This window comes from Trifolium pratense, linkage group LG7 (assembly GCF_020283565.1).
Source record: "Trifolium pratense cultivar HEN17-A07 linkage group LG7, ARS_RC_1.1, whole genome shotgun sequence".
Classification (NCBI taxonomy): Eukaryota; Viridiplantae; Streptophyta; class Magnoliopsida; order Fabales; family Fabaceae; genus Trifolium; species Trifolium pratense.
The window spans coordinates 13,732,641-13,744,582 of NC_060065.1; the positions used below are offsets into that span (position 1 = coordinate 13,732,641).

At 33.3% G+C, this 11,942-nt stretch overlaps 2 protein-coding genes across 3 annotated transcripts; one reads left to right on the forward strand and one right to left on the reverse strand.

Annotated features, from left to right (window-relative positions):
- Positions 1-257: 257 nt before the first annotated feature.
- Positions 258-4,569, reverse strand: LOC123897405 (serine/threonine-protein kinase PBL34-like). 2 transcript variants are annotated; one of them, XM_045948013.1, is made up of 6 exons: positions 3,962-4,569; positions 2,863-3,206; positions 2,618-2,753; positions 2,333-2,469; positions 2,131-2,254; positions 258-1,211 (listed from the first exon to the last, which is right to left on the reverse strand). In XM_045948013.1, exons 1-6 carry the CDS (start codon positions 4,167-4,169, stop codon positions 691-693), a joined length of 1,470 nt encoding a protein of 489 aa, XP_045803969.1. In that variant the 5' UTR covers positions 4,170-4,569; the 3' UTR covers positions 258-690. The 2 variants fall into 2 exon arrangements, with proteins under 2 accessions (XP_045803969.1, XP_045803968.1); XM_045948012.1 differs by having other exon boundaries at positions 2,131-2,469; positions 3,962-4,558.
- Positions 4,570-8,624: 4,055 nt separating this feature from the next.
- Positions 8,625-11,733, forward strand: LOC123899693. Its single transcript, XM_045950904.1, has 2 exons — positions 8,625-8,888; positions 11,272-11,733. The coding sequence occupies exons 1-2, from the start codon at positions 8,774-8,776 to the stop codon at positions 11,568-11,570; spliced, it is 414 nt and encodes a 137-aa protein (XP_045806860.1). The 5' UTR covers positions 8,625-8,773; the 3' UTR covers positions 11,571-11,733.
- Positions 11,734-11,942: the final 209 nt, after the last annotated feature.

The following is an 11,942-nucleotide window of genomic DNA, read 5'->3' on the forward strand; positions in this document are numbered from 1 at the left end:
GACAATTTAGCTTAGTTTTTTATTTTTTTTGTACATGACTTAAAAGTATAAAAAAGAGATTCAATTATTAAATGAATAATAAAGAATATTATCCATCCCCACATACCCTTAGAAGAGTTGATGGGATCAAGTACCAGTGTTAAATTCACACAACAGACATAAATTAATGCAAATAAAAGCTTCATTCTCATCTTTCCATAAACAAAAGGCATTGATTAATTTAAATAGCCGCACTCTTTGATAGCACAATTAAAGCATACATAAATCACAAGGGCCATTTGAATTTTGAAATCAAATAAAACTTTGAGTTGTTCAATATTTCCAAACAACCTGAAAGAAACATTGGTTGACAATTTGCAAAACACATCACAGTTCATGTTTGGAATTACGGTGAGTTCGGCAAAAGCACAGTGTGCAGCCATGATTTTAACTAAAGCTACAACTTCGAGCTTCAACAAAATCACGGTGCTACTGTAATGTCGTTGAACTCACTGTGATTCCAAACATACACATAGTTAGCTCAATAACTATTCAAAGGGGTCAAGACTCATTAACATAATAGATCATAAAGCAAGCAGCATGCTTCTTTTACCCTCAAGTTGTCCCATGAACAAATGGCTTCACAAGAAGTTGTTACATCTATACTTAGAAAATAAGAAATGATTAAAAAGTAGGGTGATAGAAAATTCATCAACTCTGTGCTTTTCCAGTTGGCTTTGGTGAATTTTGAGGATACCGATGGCGAAATGGAGAAGCATGAGTACCATGTGATATGGAAAGGCTCCTTTGTTGTTGTCCATTTCGGGCGGATCCTCCTTGTGTTCTACCATTTCGAGTATTTGGACTGGCACTAAATCGGTCAGCTTGCATCGTCTGGAAATAGTATGATGAACTAGCCATGTCCTTTAGGTTTGGGAGAGGCATCAAAGCTTCTACAACTTCACTCATTAGTGGTCTTGCTTTTGGATCTCGGCTAAGGCAGTGAGCAGCCAACTGGGCGGCTTTTTGAGCTCCTTTTATCGAGAAGTGGCCTTCCAATCGAGGGTCTATCAACCTGTAGAACCTTCTTCTCTCTCCTAGATGCGGTCTAGCCCATTCTACAAGGTTATGTTCACCATTTGGACGGTTTTTGTCCATGGATCTTCGCCCGGTTATCATCTCAAGTAGTACCACTCCAAAACTATACACATCACTTCTTGATGTAAGATGCCCTAAACCCAATATAGAAAGATATTAGATGATACAATTGTTGGATTGAATTTAAAAGGACCTGAAACAAATTCAATTTAAAATCCGCAGAATATTATCATAGAACAGCAACCTTTGTAAATTGCAAGTTATACACATTACGAGAAAGCAAAACATGGGCAACTCCCGCAAAAACTAGCATCTCGGTCCTAAATATTCCTTACAAGGAAACACCTGACATCACCCAATAAAGGTTAAGAATGTCTCAGGTAGCTCGGTTAGTGGATTAAGGAATGCCAAAGGAGTTTCAAGAAAGAGGTCTAAGTTTCAAACCCTGGAAACTAACTTTTTCTTTTTTTGACAAAAACCCTGGAAACTAGGGGTGCTCAAATCCAAACCAATCCAAATAAAAACCGAAAACCGATCCAAAAAAACATAAAACCGCAAAAAACCGAAGTTTTTTGGATGTGTTTGGATGTTCTTTTGTGAAAACCGCTGGATCGGATCGGATTTCGGATTGATTTCTTAAAACCGATCCAAACCGAACCGAACCGCATACATATATTTTAATGTTTATTTATCTTTTTATTAGTATAAATATATATATTGCATTAACCTTTATTAGTATAAATATATATGTTAGTTTAATTTAATCTATTTTAAATTTTGATAATACTATATGTTAGTTTAATTTAATCTTTTTTTTTTTACTTTTTATATGTTTCGAATATAATTGGTGATTGTCATTCCAAAATATTAATTTTCAATATATTATATGTTATATTTTACATCAAACTTAATATTTATTTTGTCAAAAATGTCAAACGCACAGAATCATTTACAAATTATTTTGGTTCAGGATACAAGATCAGTGATAAAAATTATCCAAATACAACTAAAAGTTGCGCATTTGATTTTGGCTTATAACCAACTAAAACGTACCTGTCATGACATATTCTGGTGCTGCGTAACCATAAGTTCCCATAACTCGGGTAGACACATGAGTTTTATCACCCTCTGGACCATCTTTTGCAAGTCCAAAGTCTGAGAGCTTGGCATTGTACTCCTGAATCAATACATTATTAGAATGATTAAAATAAAGGAAACAACAAAATATAATCATGCCATAACGTTTGACACTTACTGCATCCAATAGTATATTGGAAGTTTTAAAATCCCTATATATAACTGGTCGTTCAGCTTCCTCGTGAAGAAAAGCAAGTCCCTTTGCAGCTCCTAGCGCAATTTTCATCCTTATGGACCACGGAAGTGGCAAGGATCCTACAGCAATATAGTTTTGACATGAGAAAATTAAAAAAATTATATAATCCAGATAGAGTACAAAGCAGAATTAGTAAGAAAAAAAATACTCCATCTCATGTTATAAAAATTTAAAAATGCAATAATTAATCAGAAAATGGTAACTTACTCCTAAACAAGTGGTTTTCCAGGCTTCCTCGAGGCATAAATTCATATACCAGCAACCTTTGATCATCTTCAATACAGTAGCCTATAAGTTTGACAAGGTTTTGATGAACTAAATCACCAAGATAATTTACTTCAGCCTGTAACATGAACCAAACAAGAAATTAAAACCTCAAAGAAAAGACACGACTTTAAGAAAATACAACCGAACTCTGAACGAAGCCAAATCATATTAGGAAAATTACAAACCAGCCATTCTTTATGACCCTGGAGCCCATCATGGTTTAGGGTTTTGACTGCAACAGTAAGGCCTGTGCCAGGTTTCACTGGAGCAGTTCCATTTTCTTCAATCCATCCTTTGAACACACAACCAAACCCACCTTCACCAAGAAGACTCTCGGGCCGAAAATTTCTTGTTGCCAGCTTAAGATCATTGAAAGAGAACTTTCGCAGCCTGGAAGCAATTTTAAGCTCCTCTTCAAGTTTCGAAGTAGATGAGCTGCTTTCAGCATTACTAGTAGTAGTAGTCGTCGAAGAGACTACTGGAACTGATGGCTGGTCTCTACTCGTATCAATAGTTGATTTGCTTTCAGCTAATGAGAAGCCAAAACCAAGAAAATAGAGGAAAATCATGATAAGAACAAGCAAGGAAAAATAGGCACCATTTTAAATCTGATTTAATAAATTAAGAGAAGGAAATGCAAACAACTAAGAAAACCAAGTCCGTCAAAAAAAATAATTAAGAAAACCAATTTCTTCTTTTCACCAAGCACGGCAAACACATATATACACATGGATATATCAGGTGATATACCTAGATTGTCACAAGTTTATAAGTCAAAAATATTATTACAAATTAAAGGAGCACTTCACAATTGTCCTCGAGAGGATTTGAACTTTATTCATTAAGTTTACAAGGTCAAGCTCTTACCACCGAGCCGACACCTCATGGACGAAAACGGTGGACGAGGTGTAACAAAAGTTTACAATTGTACAATTTAAAAACTCAACCCCCAACTCAATGATGTTCTACATAAGGGGATGGTCCAAAAGAATGAAACATAATTGCCGTTTCAAAGTTCTCACAAAATCCTAAACAAAGCAATGCATAAAATTTAATAACACCTATGTTTGTAACAAATTTTGATATGGAATAACAAGAAGCTACAGAACCTCAAATTAGTTAATTAAGAAAAAGTAATTAACACACACAACACACAAATGCATAATAAAAACAATATACTGGTACCACTAACAGAACTATCAACACACACAAATGCACAAATGCACAGAAGAAAAACTTCCAAAAACATAAAAACAGTAATTGTTCAAAGGAAATAGAGGTTACCATAATTATTACTGGTACCACTAACAGAACTATCAACCTTGGATCTTGAAGAAATGCAGTTACCAATGAACCTAAAGCTATGCCAACACCCAGAATCATTTTCTTCATCTTCCATTGCCCCATTTTGTAACTTCTTTTTCTTCCTCCCTTTTGATTTACCCACATCCAAAGACTCTATCACCTTACCATTCACACCACCTAACCCCATTTTTTTTATCAAGCCCTAAACAATCAAACCCAAAAATAATCAAAACTCAAACACCCTATAAAGCCACTAGCCAGTGACCACCACCACAACAACAACAACCACAAACACAGATGAAAAATTCCCAAATAAAATCTAAAAATCACAACTTTACCACTCAATAACGCTCAAAACATGAAATCCAACAAAACTCAGAAATTGAAAATGAGGAAAGAGGGAAGGTAGATCAAATGAAGCAGATCAAAAGCCCTAATAAACAAAAATATGTTGAACCCTAGATTGATCAGGTTGAAGTTCGCCAGAGCGGCAGGACGACGGAGAGTTGAGGCACGGTGGTCACGGCGGGAGACGACACAGAGACGGTTTCAAAGTGCTAAGCTATCGACGGTATCAGATTTATAGCAATTGTTTATTGATATTTAAGCTTTTTTCTGTAAGGAATAATAAAATGGACACGTGGTAAACTATGGTGCGCGAGATTGATCCAATAGACTAAATTAAGCAAAAGACATGGTGTTTTTCCCGCTCAAAAGTCAGCAAATTATTGTCCTTGTGCTGTCCTAAGCAAAGAAAGATGACTCGTGAAAACTCCATACAAAACGCCGAAATGGAAACAAAAGAAAGTAATAAAAATGTGGAATTACTATAAATCACAATTTTCCTAAAATTTATAAAACTTTATTGCTTATAGCATTGATAATTAATAATGCAGTGTTTCATCAAAAGAAAAAAAAAAGCATTGATTCAAAAGAAAAATGCAGTGTTTCATTAATTAATTAATAATGAAATGGGGTAATACATGCATAATTGGGGGATGCAGTGTTTCACAATAACTGCAGTCATTTCAGTAGCAAGAAATTAGCCATTTTTGACTGGGCTGTGTACACTGCATGATCTGCTAAAAATATAAATGGTTTGATAGACAACTTTTTTTTTTCGCTACTAGTTTAATGTGGTTCGGGGAACAGTTCTGACATCAAATGGTTTCAGCCCCCTCCCGATCGCAGTTGCGGAAGGGTTTGATAGACAATTTCAGTTGAAATATATTTTATCTTAAAATTATCTATTTTTGAGACCATATAAATTTGGGGTAAAGTGACTTTGACAAAAATTAATTTTTTTTTCTTAATATGTTATCTAAAATATCAAAATAATATTTTATCCGCTAAACATTTTTCTTTTTACCGTATTTCATCCACTAAACATATACAAGACAAATTTGTACAATACCATGAATTGTATCTTATATTATTTTGTCTTGTATTTATATGGGGGGATTGGCATGTCAAAATGGATTTGTACAATATCTCCAAAGTTTTGATGATAACAAATTGGATATGCTAATATATCTTCAAGTGTTGAGGACCATAGATAAAAATTTAAATGAACGTATATCTAAAGTTTTGATGATAACAAATTGGATATGCTAATATATGTTCAAGTGTTCAGGACCATAGATAAAAATTTAAATGAACGTATATAAGAGCAAATGTTATTTTGAAGAAAAGCTTAAACTTTTTATCAAAAGTTAAAAGCCAAATTTGGAGTAATGGAATATGAATAAAGTCAGAACCAAACAGGGACTGACCATTTTTTTTTAATAAATATTACATAAAATTTAATTGTAATTTATATAAATATTGATCAAATTATACCGATATAAAACTATTTTACATTGATTTATTTATCAGAATTAATTTACACTATGATTATACATAGAAATTATAGTCTATTAATAATATTTATGTATAAAATAACAACTTTAAATATATAGTATATACAATATTAGGGATGGGTCAAAGCCCACCCTTGCCACCCCTTGAATCCGTCCCTGGTCAGAAGCTAGAAGACCAGATTCTGAAGGGTCAAACTTTGTAGTCTTACATTGAAAAGTTTATGAAGATCTTAGCTTCTGAAGGACACGTTAGTATTAAAAGACTGTTAAAGGTCTTTGTCTTCTTATAATCACGTGCAAAAACAAACAAAAACTTAAAAGACAAATGAGATGAAACGGTAAATTTCTTTTGTAGCAAAGGGAATTCAAATGTCTTTTTAACAACATTACCAAATCAAAAAACATTTAAACATCTATGATAAAGCTTCTCAAAGACTCAAATTTGAGCATTGAACTTCTTCAATATATCTTTTATACTTGTCTATATAATGAGTTGAAGACTTGAAATAATTAAGAGACACTGAATGCATTTTGAAAGAACCAAAACTCTGTCAAAATCAAAGCTCAAATTTACACTTATAATTTCTTATCAAAGTTTATATCTTAGAAATTCTTAAGTACCAAAGTCTTATTGCTTTGTATTGATTACACCTCTAATTTTATATCAAGTGTAAACCTCAAACAATCTTTTATTTGATTAAGTTAGATTGTGAGAAGTCTATTGTTATGTGCTTGAGCATTAGGAAGTCTCTTGCTTGTGTGCTCGAGCATTGGTAGTCTCTTGCTTGCGTGTTTAAGCAATTTATAATCTTTATTGATTATAATGGAAATCCTTTGAAAGTGTAAAGGTACTGGACTACTCTTGTTTGTGAGAGGAACCGATATAAAATTGATTTGTGTCTCGCTTTTTCTCTTTTCTCTTTGTGTCCAATTTATCTGCTGCAAACTTTTTTCAAACACTAGGTCAGATTCTAATCTTGAGTACACTAGGTCAGATTCTACTCTTGAGTTCAGAATCTGACTAGTAGAAACACTTAGAAAATTTTGAAAAAACCAGGCCCGACCCAGAAGCACAGACAACAAGCCCTGTGGCAGCGGGCCTCCTAAAATTGATGGCCTCAAAAAAAAATATAGTGTAGTAGTATTAGTAAAATTGACGGTGTAAAAAGTAATTATTCCTACAAAATATAAAGGTCCACTTTCCCAGGCTCAATCTCTCAACAAAAAAACAAGCAAAGAAACTCAATATCTCAACAACAACAAAAAAAACAAAGAAATGCATTAGACAATAAAAAAAATAGGAATTCGGAAAAGAAAACAAACAAAACGTGTTTGTTCAGTCTACCACACGAGACACAAAGTGACAAACCACAATCGATCCACCACCAAGAACGACGGCCAATCACCCATCAACCACCCACCATCGCCCCACCCACTACTCAGAAACTCAATCTCTATTGTCCATTGAAGCTAAAACAAAGGTAAAATTGATGTTTTTTTTAAAAAAAAATTATAAGAGGCCACTTTTAACATTTGCATGTGGCCTCTAAAATCTCGGGACCGGCCCTGAAAAAAAAAAAACCAACACAATTAATCTCTTTCTTGTGTTTTTCTCACTTTCATTATAATAATATCACTAGCTGGGTGAAAATTAGGGCTCTATTCCTACCCCGTGAGATAATGGTCATAGATAAACTACAAACCAGTCATCAACACCTCATTCTGATCATCCTCATTTGTAAAGGCCACCAAGTAATAGTCATTACTTAAGATCGATAATACTAAGCATATCCTTTCTCACCCACATATAATCTTTTTCATTGCCTTTAATTTTTATTTGTCCTTAACTAATTAACGTTACAAATTAGTCCCATAACTTTAATTTTGTTTGTGATATTGATCATTTTTGTTAGTTTTTCTCAAAAAACGTTCACTTTACTTTATGTTATTCGTTATATGTACGCTAAAATTGGCCAAAAATCATAAAAACGACTACAAACACTAAAATATGCCAAAAACAAAAAAAACGACTACAAACACTAAAATTGGCCAAAAATATAAAAAACACTAAAATATGCCGAAAACCATAAAAAACGACTACAAAAACTAAAATAAATGATTTATTTATGAGTAATATTGTTAGTCGTGCTAAGGAATATGATTATGACGTCAGCCACCTTTCTTAGACTGGAGATAAAGTTAACGTTTTTTGTGAAAAAAATACTAATGGAAAAGATCAATATGACAAACATAAATAAAGTTAAAGGGATCAATAAAGTTAAAGGGATCAATTTGTATCGTTAATTAGTTTAATGTTAATTAGTTTTTGGTTTATAATGTTGGCAATGAGGATCGAACATAGGAGCTCATACTACCCAAATTCATCACCATTACTAAGCCAAACCTAGTAACTTTGCAACGTTAATAGGTTAAGGAGACCAATTGTCTAATTTAGCCTAAAAAAATTCAACATGTTCTGATCCCTAAATATTTTTCGTCACAACTTTTGGTCCCTGAAATTATATCATGTGTATCATTTTAAATTTTAAATTTTTCTCCATAATCATTTTATTACATTATTGAAATCTTTCTCGCAAAAGGTTAAATTTTTTTTTTAAAAAAAATTATGAAATTTTAAATCGTTTGCACTTAAAAAATCATTTTTCGAGTCGATTTCTCATTATATTTGAATTTTTATCCATCCAGTGAATTTAACTCGGTTGACAAAACATTATATTATATATACATGTGATCGGTTCGGACCCCGGTTATCTCAACATAAATGACAACCAGTACTAGAATCGGCTGTTGAGAGTGAACTGGTCACAAATCATACCCAAAACTAAATTAACAGAATTGAAACGCTACCACACACATACCTTGATTCTTCCGATAAAAATCTTATCGGAATTCAAAAATACTCGTCGCCGGAATGGCCACCGCCGTGTCCAACGCTGCTGGCCGCCACTCGTTAAGCCAAATCCTTAAAGAATTCGTCAAGTTCGCAGTTGGCTCCGCCATCGACGGCTCCCTCAAAATCATCCCTGGTCGGTTTTTTTTTCACTGTCTCTCTAATCCAAATCTTTTTCCTTTTCTTCTTTTTTTCCCCGAATTATAACATGTAAGAAATAAATTGATCATATTCGTTTTAATTTTTTATTAGAATCTTTTTTGGTTCCTTTTTTGTGTAGCTTTGAGTTGTTGTATGTTTTTATTTATAATTGGTATTGTTCCGATTAGTTTAATTATGTATCGGAGATGTTTAATTAAAAATAATTTTTTGGATTTTAACTTACTTAAACATAAAAGTTTATAAGTTTAAATACATGTTGTTTTTGCATAAAAAAAAGATACATGTTGTTCTGTTATAAACCTGAAAGTCATTATTCAGTGGTTGCAAGATATGGTGGAAGTTGATCGGAATCTATGGCGGTGATGCTGCCCTGCCCATAGGTAAGTGCATAGACTTCATTGGTCTAGTCAATAGGTGATTCGTGGAAAATGGATTCCCTACCTTTGTGGCGGGAAAGTCACCGCGACTTTAGTGTATTTTTGCGACAAAAAGATGAAAGTGAAATGATATAAGATAAGTGTGAGAGAAAGAGAGCATTATAGGAGACAGATAGACACAAAGGCACAGTGTCTTTCCCATCTTAAAGGTAAGCTATATGGATCCTGATTCATGTGGGTGTGGGAGTGAGCGGTTTAGTGTTAGGATAAAAATATGTCTTCATTTGTTACTTATGATATCATACTTATAGTTAAAAAAATATGTCTTCATTAGATAGGGATCTGGATCATCTGCTGCCCTTTTCTCTTCTGCCCCTCCTTGTTGCGCTTTTATGTGTCTATCTCTCTCGTCATCACTTCTTCATTTTTAATTTTTTATTTCTCTCTCTTCACATACACAAACCAAATTGCAGCATTGCTGCCGCAGGAAGGTAATAGTGGGTTTGGGCCAACGCTAAGTCCAGTCCGGAATACATTGTAAATAAGTTAGATGAGATAGATTATGAAAAATAATAAGATATAAAATCTAATGAGTAGAAATTTAAGAGATATTGAAAGATCATTTTAAAAAAAAAATTCCCTAAAATTACTTGTTTAGATTAGCTTCACTGAATGGGTCTGATTCAGATTAGCTTCAATGTTGTCCGATGGTGGAAGTTAGAATATGGTAGAGGGCCAATAATCTTCCATATAAACATGCAGGCGCCACCATGACAGGCATCCCTTCACAAATTGCCTATGGTGTTTGTCAAAACCCTGCAACACCATTCCTCCATAGCCGCAATTTAACAACACTCATTAACTTTTAGCTAACACAGGCCTCTCAACTGAAATGGGTATTTGGTTCTTTACTTCTGGGAAAACTCATAACAAATGTTTTTGAAAAAGATGATAGAGCTTTAGCTTTGGGATAATAGAGACACAAAACTAATTTCAACTCACAAGAGAAACTGTTTGTTTTAAAGGGTTATAGTCAATGTTTAACCATTTCAACTTTTCTTTTGTTATAAGTGCTTGAGAAGTTAATTTGATTTGAAGATTGTAGTACAAATGTTTTTTTGTATTATATTGTTCCATATAGTTTGTAATTTAAAAATACATGTTGGGACTCAAGTAGTCAATGAACTTTAGTTAAGAGTGAACCTTTCAGGAGAATCCGAGTTTGAATCCTAACTTGAACAATTCTTGGTCAGAATTTGCTTACCTTATGACCGAACTCCGGATTTCTAGAGCACTTTCTCGTAGAAATCGGAGGGTTAAGAAAAACAATAGTGTGTAATTTTATTTCACTCACAATATTGAAAAGTGAGTATTTGCTCATATGGGTAGGAGTAGGACAAAACTAAACTGCAACTTGTCCCTTGTTTGATGATGCATTGATCACTTACTCTCGATGCATTGCTCCTTGTTATTAATATCCTTGATACTGTGCATAAGATAACCATTGATTGGTGACTATGACAACTATCTATGTGATTGGATTTACCTCCTCCAAAATCAATAATGTACTTTAGAAAGGAAAGTGATGAGTTATATCTGTTGAATGAAAATTGGTATTCAAACAATTTTGAATGTACAATCAAACTTTATTCTATTAGAGGTCTACTACATGGATCAAATTCTATTAGAGGTCTACTACATGGATCAAACGATTTCATAAATGCTCGTTCACAGATTATATCTTTATTTAAACCAACGACCTCTGTCTTTCTTTATAGTTTTTTTTTTTCTTCTCTACAGTTCATGTTCTTTTCCTCTACTTTTAGTAATTGAATGAACTACCCTCCATCTGATCTGTTATCCTTACTACATAACCTAAGTTGATTATTTTCAGTTAAATGCAGTAATTTTCATATTATACTTTATTGGACGAGGAATCCCTCAAATATCATTAGTTCATCATTACTATGCTTATTGCAGGAGGTAGAAGAAAGCAGGTAGATAAGATGGTGCCGGAAGGACTAATAAATATGCCGATGCCAACAGTTTTAAAGACCAATAAACACCTTGATAAAAAGGTTGCAAATGAACTCCATTTTGACGCTAAAATGGAGGAAGTGAAGGAAGAAATGAATAATATAAAGCAGCAGTACAAAACATCAACCAAACTTGCTGAAGAGTCACAACAGCCTCCAAACAAAATGGATGATGATGGCTTTAAGGGAATTAATCTTGTGCAGAAAAATGGGAGGAGAGTGTTCATTCGGTCTCGTCTATAGGATGAATTTACTAAATTGCAATATATAAGGAGTGTTAGCATTATACTCTTTCTACTACTTTGAGAAGGAGTGTTCATTCTACTACTTGTAATTTGTTCTTCCCTATAGTATTATTAGTGATATATAATATATTCAGTATAAAAACATTTCCTATTACTTCCTATCGAAGGTTTAGAAAATGGAAACCAAATTTTACAAACACTTCTCTAAGAGCACCATTATCCATTGGGTTCGGTTCAATTTTTTATATTATTTTATATTTTTCAATTATTTAAACAACTCAATCATATTTCTTAAATATTCATACAACTTAGACCATATACAATGGAGGTGTTGAAACTCCTTTCAACTGCACAATGTTACCCAATGATG

What these genes read in the sequence shown, in the direction of transcription:
- LOC123899693 (XM_045950904.1), top strand. Translation starts at nt 8,774, where the DNA reads ATGGCCACCGCCGTGTCCAACGCTGCTGGCCGCCACTCGTTAAGCCAA. An exon ending in CTCCCTCAAAATCATCCCTG is followed by an intron (nt 8,889 to 11,271) that starts GTCGGTTTTTTT and finishes TGCTTATTGCAG; the next exon opens with GAGGTAGAAGAAAGCAGGTA.
- LOC123897405 (XM_045948012.1), bottom strand. Translation starts at nt 4,169, where the DNA reads ATGGGGTTAGGTGGTGTGAATGGTAAGGTGATAGAGTCTTTGGATGTG. An exon ending in TGGTACCAGTAATAATTATG is followed by an intron (nt 3,207 to 3,961) that starts GTAACCTCTATT and finishes GCTTCTCATTAG; the next exon opens with CTGAAAGCAAATCAACTATT. An exon ending in AGGGTCATAAAGAATGGCTG is followed by an intron (nt 2,754 to 2,862) that starts GTTTGTAATTTT and finishes TTCATGTTACAG; the next exon opens with GCTGAAGTAAATTATCTTGG.